The 13,482-nt window shown below is 41.5% G+C and overlaps 1 protein-coding gene across 1 annotated transcript; it reads right to left on the reverse strand.

Annotated features, from left to right (window-relative positions):
- Positions 1–8,920: 8,920 nt before the first annotated feature.
- On the reverse strand, positions 8,921–13,145 carry Gm5414 (predicted gene 5414). Its single transcript, NM_001003670.2, has 9 exons — positions 12,575–13,145; positions 11,820–12,034; positions 10,934–10,994; positions 10,682–10,777; positions 10,396–10,560; positions 9,851–9,976; positions 9,493–9,713; positions 9,258–9,292; positions 8,921–9,153 (listed from the first exon to the last, which is right to left on the reverse strand). Exons 1-9 carry the CDS (start codon positions 13,079–13,081, stop codon positions 8,921–8,923), a joined length of 1,659 nt encoding a protein of 552 aa, NP_001003670.1. The 5' UTR covers positions 13,082–13,145.
- Positions 13,146–13,482: the final 337 nt, after the last annotated feature.

Here is a 13,482-nt window from a genome sequence, read left to right on the forward strand (position 1 = left end):
GTAAAATCACTAACCCTGCTTGAGCATAAGACCAAAAATGAGCTGCTGTAGACAATCTTAAACCACCACATATCTCACAGCTGGGATAAAAAGGACAACATATTCTTATAATATTTCTGGTTTGTAAAAAAAAAAAAATGAAAAAACAAAATTCTAACATTGTCACTACATCCACCCCCACATACATACCTTCTTCTTAACATTGTTAATTTCAAAACTCAGCCTCTGTATCATGTGATTGGTCTTTGCCATATCCAGATTTGTGTTGTCCCCATGACAGTTTGCCATGATTTGCAGCTTCTTATGTTATATACCTAGGAGAAAGATAGCAAAATCAGTTTGCTCTTGTTGTTTTGGTTTGTTTTTTGCATTGGGACCAATGAAATTCAACTTCTAAACTTATGTGAGCCAGTTCATATCTCCTTTCTCTCTCTAGCTTTACCTCTGTCTGTCTGTCTCCCTCTGTGTGTGTGTGTGTGTGTGTGTGTGTGTGTGTGTGTGTGTATACGTGTGTGCCTCCCTGGCCCTCTCTCATATCTTTGTTTCTATTTACCTTTATGTTTGAGCAGTTTTATGTTTAGATCTGTGTTTTGGATTCATAAAAGCACTATTTTGTGCTTAAAGTGTTTCTAGAATTGTTAGTCATATCTCCACAGGAACCAGTCATGTCAAGTCAAGTGCAACTATCACAATACAGTTCTTTCCCCTTAAGGCTCATATATACTACTCACTCACTCCAAAGTTGCTCAGTCAGCCTTTTTATCACTCCTCCAACCTATATTTTAATAAGGTTGCTTCCTTTATCTGTAATCTTTCGGATTCTTTTGTCTTGTCTTACTCTCTGCCCTGAGTTATCTTGATCTCATAAATTATTACTTTTGCCTTCAAGAATTAAAGTTTGCTCCAGTGTCTAAAAAGCCATGTTAAGGGAATCATTGAGGGGTCAAGCTACAGACCAGGAAAATTCTAGCATGGGGCTTATCTCATAAATGATATAGACTAATAATATGTGCAAAGAATTTTTCCCTTTCATTGAAAATAGATTCTTTATCTCACAAAATATAACCTGATTATGGATTCTCCTCCTTCTGCTCCTCTAAGTTCCTTCCCACATCCCCTCTCATCTGGACCCCTTTCTGTTTCTCACTAGAAAACAAACAGGCTGCTAAGAGATAATAATAAAATAAGGAATAATAAGATAAAGCAAAATTAGCATATCAGAATAGGACAAAATAAACAAACAGAAGGAAAAAAAACAAGAAAAAAATCCCACAAGAAACAGATATAGCTTGAGAAACCCACTTGTTCACACACTCAGGAATCCCATGCAAACCCTAAACTGGAAGCCAGGATATATACACAAAGGACACTTCTTCTGCTTTTCTTACTCAGGGTTTCCTGAGTCCCCAGGGGAAGGATTTGATGGAGACATTTTATTTTGCACTGAGGTTTCAAGTTATCTCCTTTTCTGTGCATTATCTCACTTTGGGTCTCTGTATTTGATACCACCAGCTTCTCTGGTGATAACTAAGACTATGCCTGGCACTGAACTATGGGTAAAGCAAAACGTCATTAGTAGTCATTTTGTTACATTTTAGAACAGTGGTATTTGGTGTTACTCCAGGTCCTTAGACTATCTAGTCTCAGGTTCTTGGTTACCCAAGTAGTGTTGGTGATAGCCTCCATCTTGTGAAGTGAGCCTTAAATCTAATCAGATATTGCTTACTTTTACAGCTTTGTGCCACCATACTGAACAAGCATATCTTCTAAGCAGGACACCGTTGTAATCAAATGATTTGTTGCTGGTGCTGTTTACATTTCTCCTTTGGGAGCAAGCAGAGTGCTTGTCTGTACCAAAGATACAAGCATTTAGGGGTGAGGGATCTCTGTATAGGCACCAGTTGTATTTCTTCATGTTCAATGACTTGTGTAGGTGTTTTCTTCAGCAATAGGGCCTTGCCATCAGTTCGTGTAGAGCAACTGGCTGGGTTGTTTGGGCGTTCCTATGTGAATTCTTTAGATCTATCGTCAATTAGATGTTACCCAATCCTGGCACAGGATGGTTCATTTGGTGACAAGATGTCCAGTGGGAATTCTGGTCTCTCCCATTATTTGGTTATTTTACATAAATCATTTTATCTATGCATATTTTAGGAAACATCTACAGTGTTGGTTTTCCATGCTCCCCCACAATTAGCCCTTACATTTAAGTGTTTCTTGCTGTATCTTCTCCCTCATCTGCCTCTTCCATTCTTTTCCCAACTAGTTTATCCCATTCCAGTTTCCCCATGTCCTTCCACAACCATCTCATGTTTTCTCAGTCATTCTTATAGTTGTAAGAAATCTCAAAGTAGTTTTGATTTGCATTCTTCTGATGACCAAGGATGCTAAAAATTTGTTTAAGTATTTCTTAGCTGTTTGAGTTTCATCTTTTGAAGATCCTCTTTTTAGATGTATGTCCCATTTTTATATTCTTTTTTTTTCAACATGAAATTTTCATTAAATATTTGGAAATTTCACATCATGTACCCCGATGACATTCATTTCCAAGTCCTTCCCTACCCTTGTGACCCCCCCAAAAAATTAAAATTAAAAAACAAGTCCAATCTGTGTTATCTAGACACTAGTTATCAGTTGTCTGCCCCTTAAATAGAACTGAGTAGTGACACTACCCACCCCCAGAAGGCGTCAATTGTGGGAAACTATCTTCAGCCTACTTACCATATTTTTTTAACAGCTTAAGAGTTCTCTTTGGTGGCTTCTGCTACTTTTTGGTAAAGTGGGTTTTGGGGTAGAGGTAGAGGTTGTCACAGAAGCCTTCTATGTCCCTTTTTCTCAGCTATGCACCTGCAGTCATGTATATCACGGCAAAAGTACCCTCCTTGTTCTTCACAGCCATCAGGAGCATGAAGAATGAATGGACTTCCACATAGTATCTAGTGAAAACAAACAATAAACACAACACCCAGCTGTGGTAGGACCTTGGACACAGATATGGCCATTAGTATAAACATAGGTCACTCACATCAGCCTGGTCCTCACCACTGTTCTGTCTCCAGTTCTCTCCACAGTGCACACCCTTCTCTGTTTATCTATCTTTCCTATCTCTCCATCACATACTCTTCCATTATAGCGGTACCCACCCCTCACCCCCACCTCACTGTGAGACTGGTGGCCTGGTTGGCTTCTGTGCACACACCAGGATAGCCTCTATATGTAATTTGAAAATCAGGATATTTGTTTTCCTAATAAATAACTTCTTGAGATCGTTATTTATTTATATTAGCCCTCTCTCAAATGTACAGATGATTAAAAAAAAAACTTTTCTCATTTGGTAGGCCTCTGTTTTTTACAAATGATGACATCCTTTGATGTACAGACACTTCAGTTTCTTGGGGTCCTCTCCATAAATTGTTACTTTTGGAGCTGTGTTAATGATGTTCTGTCCAGAAAGTCTTTTTCTGTACCAATGAGTTCAAGGCTATCCTTCACATTTTCTTATGTCAGGTACAGTGTTTCTCATTTTAGGTAGAGATTTTGATCCTTTTGGAGTTCAGTTTTTAGCAGGGTGAAAAGTATGGACCTATTTGGATTATTCAACACGCACACAACCAGTTTGAACAGCACCATTTTTTCCCCAGTGTGTACCCTTCTGGCTTCTTTATAAAGAAACCAAACAGTCCTGTAGGAGTGTAGATTTAAATCTGTATCTTCAATCCAATTCCATTGATCAAATGTGTATGTTTGTGCCAATACTATGCTTAAAAAACAAAAACCTAATAGCTCTATAGTACAATATGAGGTCAAGGATGTGATCTCTCCAGCATCTCTTATTATTTAGGTTTGTTGTAATCTGTAATCCCCCCCCCCCTCTCGTGTGTGTGTGTGTGTATGTGTGTGTTTCCATCTGAAGTTGAAAACTGTCCTTTACAGATTTGTGAATAATTAATAATTGTGTTGGGATTTTGATATTGATTGCTATGAATCCTTAAAGTGCTTTTGGTAAGATAACTATTTTTACTATGTGTGTACTATTGATCCATGAGCATGGGAGATCTTCCCATTTTCTGATACCTTTTCTAATTTCTTCAATATATTAAAGTTTTTATCACACAAGTATTTCCCTTGCTTGGATAGGGCTACTCCAACTATTTTATATTATTTGAGGTTATTATAAAAGGTGTTGTTTCCATCATTTCTTTCACAGTCAGCCATTTCTGTATAGGTAGGGTATTGGTTTTTTTTTTTTTTTTTTTTTTTTTTTTTTTTTTTTTTTTTAGTTTATCTTGTATCCAACTACTTGCTAAAAGTGTCGCTGTAGGCATTTCCAGGGGTACTTTTTATGGTTATTCATGAATACTGCCACATCATTTGCAAATAAAGATAGGTGGACTTCCTCCTTTCCAACTTCTGTCCCATTCATCTGTGTCAGTTGCCTTACTGCTCTAGTTAAGACTACAAGTTCTGTACTGAACAGGTATGGAGAGTGGACAACCTTGTCTTGTTCCTAACTGTAGAGGAATTGGCCTGACGTTCTGCATACTTAAGTTGATGTTATGTGTTTTGGGTGTCAGGCTTAACAGTGGCCTTGTAAAGGAGTCAGCCAATGATCCTTCTGTTTCTATTTTGTGGAATAATTTGAGCCCTATTGACATTAAGTCTTCTTTGAGTATCTTGTAAAATTCTGCTCAAAAAACAATTATGCCTGGTGTTCCTTTTGGCTGGAGACTTAATTACAGCCTCTCTTTTACTAGGGATTATTTGTTGACTTCGATGGCTATCAGAGCTTAACTGTGGTAAGTGGTATATGTTAAGAAAACTACCCATGTTTTTTTAGTTTTTCCAATTTGGTTGATTACAGGTTTTTAAATATGTACTTGGATTCTCTGGGTTTTCATGGTGACTTTCCTTTTGTTATTTCAGTCTTTTTATCTTTAGTTCTTTAATTTGGAAATTATACTCTGCCTTTTAGTTAATCTTCATATTATTGATTCTTGGCATTGTTTGTTTCTAGTTTATTGATTTCAGCCTTGAATTTGATTCTTTTCTGCAATTGACTTTTTTTGGGGGGGGTGGGGGTAGGTTTCTTCTCTCTGTTCTAAGGCTTTCAGGCGTGTTGTTATGAGATCTCTTCAATTTTATTACATAAACACTCAGTTCTATGAACTTGCCTTCGTTCTGTCCCCTAACTTTTGGAATATTGTGTATTCATTTTCATTCAGTTCTAGAAAGTTTTAAATTTCTTAGTTAAGAGTTTTTTATTCCATGGTGACTTGTGTAGAATCCAATGACTTTGTAAGCTTTCTGTTATTTTCAAAATGATTTGCTTTGTGTCCATTATGTGGAAAATTTTGGAGAAAGTTTTATGAGGTATTTAGAAAATTATATTCTTTTGTGTTTGGATGAAGTTTTCTGTAAATATCAGTTAGGTTCATTTGGTTTAAACTACCAGTTAGGTACAACATTTCTCTCTTTAGTTTTTGTCTGGATGGCCTGTCTGTTTTTGAGAGACAGAAAATAAAGTCTCCTACTATCACTGTGTGAAGGTCAATATGTGATTTAAATTATAATTGTGTTTCTTTTACTAACCCGGGTGTTTTTGTGTTTGGTGCATAGATGTTAATAATTGCAATGTCTTTTGGCAGATTTTCCTTTGAAGGGTATGTAGTGTCCTAAGGAGAACCCCAGAATCTTAAATCAAATTATCAATTGGTCCTGATAGAGTCTTTAATATTCCCTCTGAAACATTACAACCAGGAGTCCATGTTCTGCACTGCTCTCAAAATTCTCATCTCCCAAGCTCCTAAAGAGGTATCACTAAAGAAATGGAGAGAAAGGCATTGGTAACAGATACACTAAAACATTACTTATATGAAAATGAAAAAAATATAGGCTTCTCAAAAGACTATCAATTTGAGAATGAAGGAACAGGTAAGGTTTTGAAGTGAGAACACCTGGGAGCGCTGGTGGACATAATGGGGAAACTGATGAACTTCTATTGAAAAGAGAGGGGGAGGAGGGCAGGAGGGAGGAAGACAAAGAAAGAGGGAAAGAAAGAAGAAAGGAAAGGAAGGAAGGAAGGAAGAAAGGAAGGAAGGAAGGAAAGAAGGAAGGAAGGAGAAAGGGAGGGAGGGAAAGAAAATCTGGATATAAAATGCCTAACCAGAAAACATTCACTTAAATCTGGGGGATTTTATTCAAAGCTGATGCAACATAAAACAAATTCTCTTCTGTAGATGAGCAGGTACCCCACTTTCAATAAATCCTGATGAATGTTTCACACCAAAAAAAAGGTATTAAATAAAACAAAACTATGAACTTAAGTTTAAATTACTGTATACTAACAAATGAAGACATACAAAGCTGGGAGAGGGAGCAGGAATGATACCTTAAAAGGACCTTGTACATCAAGGCTGCAGACTTTCTACTTGAACAAATTTGTTATTTAAAAAAGAAACACGAAAAGGTTTCATTATGTTATAAACCTGCTTTATTTAGCAATGTCAAGAAAGCAAAGGGCAGAGAGGACATCACATGAGCCCAGGACGAGTGACTATGCTGTCACAGTTACTGACAGGGAGGTTAATGACATTGAAAGATGGGGTTCCTCAGGCCACTGGAAAGTGAAGGGAACTGTTCATTTTGAGTAGGACCCAGACAATGATTCTCAGAATGAAGGGGACGGAGATATCCTTTCACAGGCAGCCTCAGAGACAGAGGGAGGGAGACAGGAGCCTGGAAATCCAGATACAACATGAAGTACCAAATGTGAGTGAATCATGATGTAATCTCAGAGAATGACAATCAGAAGTTGAGCAATGGAGTACCATAAGGACAGAATACAGAGCAATAAGATCAATCTTCATGTGCCCCAAGCAGAGAGCAGAGCTGTGAGGTCAGTGAGAAGAAGCCTCAGAACATAGGTATCTGTGTCAGAAGCCACAATGAGGCAAACTAATAATAGCAGGTGATAATCCTGAAATGGCCTGATTCAGATTTTTATATAATCTGTGACAGGTGTGCCCCTATTAAGCAAGGCTGTAAGGGATTCATTTTAGGAAAGATTCCTGCTGTTAATATGCTTTTACTGCTATTATTAAACATATGTAATAATTACTAAGTAATAGCACACCCCTTTGGAGTGGATCTCTGCAGATTCATGAAGATGTACTGTCTTATAGTGGTGACTTAAATCTTAAGAATTCCTAAAATTGCTGGGCGGTGGTGGCACACGCCTTTAATCCCAGCACTTGGGAGGCAGAGGCAGGTGGATTTCTGAGTTTGAGGCCAGCCTGGTCTACAGAGTGAGTTCCAGGACAGCCAGGGCTACACAGAGAAACCCTGTCTCGAAAAAAAAAATAGAATTCCTAAAATTGTATCAGTGATTATTAAGCTCATTTGTAATGAGACTGCTATTAGGTTCTTTTCTGATAGTCAAAACTGCAATGAGAACTCTGCCAGTCTCCCAAGTGTCACCAGTTAATTGCTCTTAGATAGTAATCAGACTTTACTCAGAGCACATTCCAAGAGGTTATATAACAATTAACCAAAGGCAATAAAAAGGGAAGTAATGATTTTTTATAGGTGCTAGGACAGAAGATAAAATATTGACTGGGTTTATCTATACAAAACTTCACTTATAACTTAGTTATGGTTCTAAACCTTTGGTGAATCTGTGGAGTTGAGACAGATGATGGAAGTTTAGCTAGATAATTACTCCTAATGGATATGCATGTAAACATTCTCTGTTGTAAACTTCTATTTCAATTTATGATCTGATTTTCTGTATGAACTATGGATGAACCTTCTAACATGTGATCATGTATTCTGAAAGATGGTTAAGGGCTGAGGACAAAGAGAAGAGTCAGAACTGAGGGACTGGGGTGAGAGGAACGAAGATAAAAAGCACTGAGCTGAGGAGAACTTTTTAGACAACACTTTTTCGATTAGAAGGAGAATGCAGAGTGGGATAACTTAGAAACTATAGGTAAAATAAAATACTAAGAGAGCAATGTGCAGAATGTAGAGGGAAAGAGGAAGAAAGAAGATACTGCAGAGAGCAGAAGGAGCAGGCAGGCTTCTCTTTACCATGGGACAGAACAGGTTCCATGGTAAGGACAAGGCAGGTTTAGTCTTATGAAAAGAAACAAAGCTTTTTTTCTCTACAAACATGGGTTTAATTCATTTAGCATTAAAAGGGTAGAAGCCTTTTCTTTCTCTATGTAATAAAGATTGGAGCTCACTTTTCATCCAGAATGAGTGAGTTCTTTCTGCACCATATGCATCTGTAAGTGTGGATGCACGTGTGTATGTAATTGTGAGGATGAATGCAAGCTGGGACTGACTGGGTTTGAATGGAAAGCATGTGTGAATCTGTATATTAATTTATGTGAGATTACACATCTTCACTTGTAAAAGTTTTTCCTTCTTCCAATGTTATTCTCTTCTCCTGGTTCAATAGAAGTTTAATGATCCAAACTTCCCACTAGCCCTAGACAAGCAAGAGGCATCTGGACAATAGGAAAAAGGCTCTAGCAATTAATCCTTTACTTAATCTCCTGCTGTCTTAGGATAAGGTGCTAAGTGCCTGAGACTGCACTCTCTGGCCTCAGAAGAACACAGAAGGCAGGTCAGCTACAAAAGCATAGTAACGCAGACCTAGATAAGTTAATCAGTTACAGTAGCATAGTAACTTAGACTTAGATAAGTAAACTTTTTATTATTGTACACCAGCCCTAAATTTCTCATAAGACAAAGTCTTACCCGAAGCCAACACTCTTCCTCCTCTGCTGACTCAAGAAGAACCAACAAAAAAGAACCAACCCCACCCCGACTGGGTCTGATCCCCCAGCACAGCTCTGAGCACAGGACTCTGCCGTCAGGGCAACGGGGATCAGGGAAAAGCTCTTTTAACTGGATATCAGTGCCTGTTGCTCTTCCTGCTGGAGGAGGTAGTGGTGTATTTGATGGTGGAAGAGCTGCCACTAGAGGAGCCAAGGCCACCCCCAATGCCTCTGCTTCTGCCAGTGCTGAAGCCACCTCCAAGGCCATGATTCCTGCCATAGGAATGGCTGCTGCCTCCACCCAGGCCATGGTTTCTGTTCGCACCACCTGCACTGTCATAGCCGCTGGATCCAGTGGACGGCACCACAGCTGTGAAGGAGGGAAGAAGACACCACACACGTGGTGAGTACAATGTGACCAGCTAGCCAGTCACAAGGGCAGGTGTAGGAGATTCAGACAAGCAGAATACTTACAGATGTTGACTGGTCCAATACCTTCACCATTGAACCTAAGAGAGGAAAGTAGCAGATGAGTACCGGGAAGCCATTTGGTCAATCTCCATGGGAACCCTCAATCTTGTGAAGGTTGACAAATAATCCCCTGTCAAGGAGTTTCTTGAAGGGACCATTATGGCTAGTGCTCCCTCATCTTGTGCTCAGTGACTGGTTCAATGGAAGTGTCCTCAGGGGATGGAGTATATATTCCCACCTGTTTTCCTCCCCCTCCAGCAGCTTCCTGTAAGTGGTGATTTCCACATCAAGGTATATGTTGACACTCAAGAGCTCCTGGTACTCCTTCTGCAGCCTGGTCCTGTCCTGTTTTGCCTTCTGCGGGGCATCCTTCAGCCCTTCCAGCTTGCCCCTGGCATCCTTCAGGGCCATCTCCCCACGTTGCTCAGCATCAGCAATAGCAGCTTGCAGGTTGGCACACTGGGCAGAGAGCAACAAAAACAATCGTGGAGTGTGCATCTCTGCAGAGGCTGAGCCCCAGACCATGGTTTCTGGTGAGCAAGAGTTAGAGGACAGGAAACACAGCCTTCAACCCATGCATTTCTCTGTCTGCCCACCTGCTTCTTAACGTGGTCAATCTCAGACCTTAGCCTCTGGATCATGCGGTTGATCTCAGCAATCTCCTGCTTGGTGTTGCGCAGGTCGTCCCCATGTCTGCCAGCTGTGACCTGCAGCTCCTCATACTGAAGGCCAATCAAAGAGAGGACATCTATGTGAGTTGTTACATGCAGAAGCAAACCCACCTCTAAGTGGCACACACTTCCATGGATGTGCTGGCTTTTCCTCAAGAGAAGCTTTAGGAGACCACAGACTCCATAGTTCCCTCAGGAAGTGAAAATGTTCTCTAGTTTCTCAAGAGGACCATTGTTCAGAGTACAGCTCAAGCAAAGAGAGCTATGGAACCGATTAATAGCAACTTTGCATCTACCTCTGTGTTCTTTTGCTCTTCGAATAAAACATTATTCTATGGTACATGTGCACAGTGCATTTTCTGGGACAACATCCCAATTTCTTTTAGTGGGCCTCCAATACTGAACTCAGAGACTCATGGAGTTCAGGGTGGGTCCCAGGCATCCTCATCAGCCTCCACCCCAATACTCACTTTAGTCTGGTACCAAGACTCAGCCTCAGCCTGACTTTTCTTTGCAATGTTCTCATATTGTGTCTTGACCTCAGCAATGATGCTCTCCATGTCCAAGCTGTGGTTGTTGTCCATGGAGATAATCACAGATGTGTCTGAGAGAGGAGTTTGCATCTGAGACATTTCCTACAGAACACAAAGAGCATTTCTGTCTCTGTGGATCACAGAGGTTCCCAGCACTCTGCACAGGATTAAATAAAGGGAATGGGTAGGGTAGAGAGGGAGAAATGGGACAAGAACTGTTTACAGCATCAAATAAAGTCCTCAAGAAGTTGATCTCATCTATCAAACTGTGGACCTTGGCTGTAAGTTCATTCTCGATCATGAAAGCAGCATCTGCATCCTGAAGAAACCATTAACAACATTGCATCAGGTTAACTCTCTTGCCCAAACCATTCATCTCTGTCTCCACGCCTCCATTTCTCTGGAATGACCCAGACATACAAGGCCATTTCTGTCCTTTGGCAGAGAAACCCATCTCTGTAATTAGCCAGCTCACCTTCTTCAGGGTCAGGAATTCATTCTCTGCTGCTGTGCGCTTGCTGATTTCATCTTCATATCTACAAGAGGAAGGGTAGGCACATTCCATATTGTAGGCAGTGGGAGTATGGCATCAATGTCAGCCTGTCACCCTGCTCCCATATTCTATAAATATAACATTTTCATAAATGGCTAAAAGATGATGTTCTTTTATTAAACAATTCATTCCTTTTCTGTCACTTAACTTCCCATAACCGTCCTTGGTCCTCGGCTTTTGCTCTTTGACAATAAGTTGACAATTTCATCTCTGTGACCAAGCCTGCCTTCTTTCTTTCTTTCTTTCTTTCTTTTTTATTAGACACTTTCTTCATTTACATTTCAAATGCTATCCCCTTTCCTAGTTTCCTCTCTGAAAGTCCCCTATAAACTCCCCCGCCCAGCTCCCCAACCCACCCACTCCTGCTTCCTGGCCCTGGCGTTCCCCTGTACTGGGGCATATAATCTTCCCAAGATCAAGCGGCCTCTCTTCCTATTGATGGCCAAGTAGGCCATCTTCTGCTACATATGCAACTAGAGCCACAAGCTCTGGGGTTACTGGTTAGTTCATATTGTTGTTCCTCCTATATGGTTGCAGACCCCTTTAGCTTCTTGGGTACTTTCTCTAGCTCCTTCACTGAGGGCCCTGTGTTCCATCCAATAGATGACTGTGAGCATCCATTTCTGTATTTGCCAGGCACTGTCATAGCCTCACAAGAGATAGCTATATCAGGGTCCTGTCCGCAAAATCTTGCTGGCATATGCAATAGTGGGACCAAGCTTTCTTAATTCATAAAGTCCATATCTACATATGGGTCCCCATTTTTATGCAGTTTATGAAACTGGGTTCTTCCTTCATGATAACTCACTTGTACTTGTAGTCCTCCAGTACACCCTGACTTCTCCTCAGCTCTGCGTCCAGGTGACCCTTCTCTGCAACAGTGAAGCCCAGCCGTCTTGAAAGGATGTTAATGTAATCCTCAAATAGAGTCTCTACCTCAGGCTTCACAGTCTTGGTGCCCTGCTCCTGCAGCAGGGCCCACTTGGTGTCCAGGACCTTGTTCTGCTGCTCCAGGAACTGCACCTGGAGGGGCCGAGCATGAGGAGCAAAAGTTTGTGTTTCCTCCTTCTATGACCACTTCACTAGTGTGGGTGCCTTCTCAGGCTGTCTGACTAAACTCATTCAGTGTAGATAGAACCTGGTCCTGGGTCTGAGAGGGATACTCCAGCACCACCTCTCTAAGGAAGGCAGAGCACTCTTGCAGAGCACTGGCAGCCTAGCAGTGTGTTACTGAAGTGTGCTGCAGCTTAGTGAGCCTGGCATGTCCCCCAGCTGCACTATACATAGATATAGACTTTCATCTCACTAGAGTCCTCTGTTGGGTGAGTTCTTAGGCCATCTCAGACCATTGTGATCAGACATCCTTATGGGACAACCTCTGGAGGAGAGGAGCGCTGACCCTGATTTCCAGATGCCAGTCTAACTGAAGAGGAACACAAACCAGGACAGAGGATTAACTAGAAATAAAGGCAACATCTGAGCCAAGTCTGAGCCTCTTCCATCAGCCTCTGATGAGCATTCACTGCAGACACATGGGCTGCTCTAGGTAGGACCATGTCTCACCTTGTCAATGAAGGAGGCAAACCTGTTGTTGAGGGTCTTGATCTGCTCCCTCTCCTCAGTCCTGACCCGCTGGATGGTGGGGTCGATTTGCAGGTTCAGGGGGATGAGGAGGCTCTGGCTGATGGTGACCTCTTGAATACCTCCAGATGGGTATCCCGGGAAGCCAGCTCCCCCATAGCCATCACCAAAGCCAGCTCCAGCACCAAAGCCAAAGCAACCACAGGCTCCTCTTCCAATGCCAAGATCTCCCCCATAATGTCTACCATAGAACTCCCTATTGCCACAGCTGCTTCCTCCAATGGAGATCCTCTTGGAGCTTCCCTCACTGTAGAGGCTCCTGCTGCCAAAGCTAGCTACTCTACACATGGGCCCAGAGCCACTGATGCCCCGGGATTGGCACAGAGACACACAGCTGAAGCCAGAGTGGTTGAGCCCAGGCACTCTGGCTGAGCTGGCACTGGAGCCACAGTGGCTGGTTTGACTCTTGATGGTGGTTTGGGTCGACATGGTTCCTTGAAGTGAGATGGCTCCAAAGTGGAGAGAGGCAGAGCAGAGCTGAAGAGATGAGTAAGTTGCATTCTGGGCAGTGGCTTTTATAATGTACAAATGGGCTGGGCTGGGTCCTGATGGTGAGTTTACAGAGTGGAAAGGACAGGGCTTTACAAACAGTGATATCACATCTAGATTATTTTAAAATGTTATGAAATATTCAGATTGCAGTTTTGGCTTCCTTAATGAGATACCTTGCTGCTCTAGTGTTGACTCAATCTGAATATAGTAAGTTCTGCATTCACTGTAACTCAGAGTTAGTCACCAACTCTACAAAGATTTTGCATGTCCTGCTGAATATGTTGCCAACTCTGCTTCCAGCCTGCCTGCTCTTCTCTCCCGTGGAGATACTGGAGACC

This window comes from Mus musculus, chromosome 15, assembly GCF_000001635.26.
Source record: "Mus musculus strain C57BL/6J chromosome 15, GRCm38.p6 C57BL/6J".
Lineage (NCBI taxonomy): Eukaryota > Metazoa > Chordata > Mammalia > Rodentia > Muridae > Mus > Mus musculus.

What these genes read in the sequence shown, in the direction of transcription:
- Gm5414 (NM_001003670.2), bottom strand. Translation starts at nt 13,081, where the DNA reads ATGTCGACCCAAACCACCATCAAGAGTCAAACCAGCCACTGTGGCTCC. An exon ending in TTGCCTCCTTCATTGACAAG is followed by an intron (nt 12,035 to 12,574) that starts GTGAGACATGGT and finishes CGGCCCCTCCAG; the next exon opens with GTGCAGTTCCTGGAGCAGCA. An exon ending in TATTGGACCAGTCAACATCT is followed by an intron (nt 9,154 to 9,257) that starts GTAAGTATTCTG and finishes CCTCCTTCACAG; the next exon opens with CTGTGGTGCCGTCCACTGGA.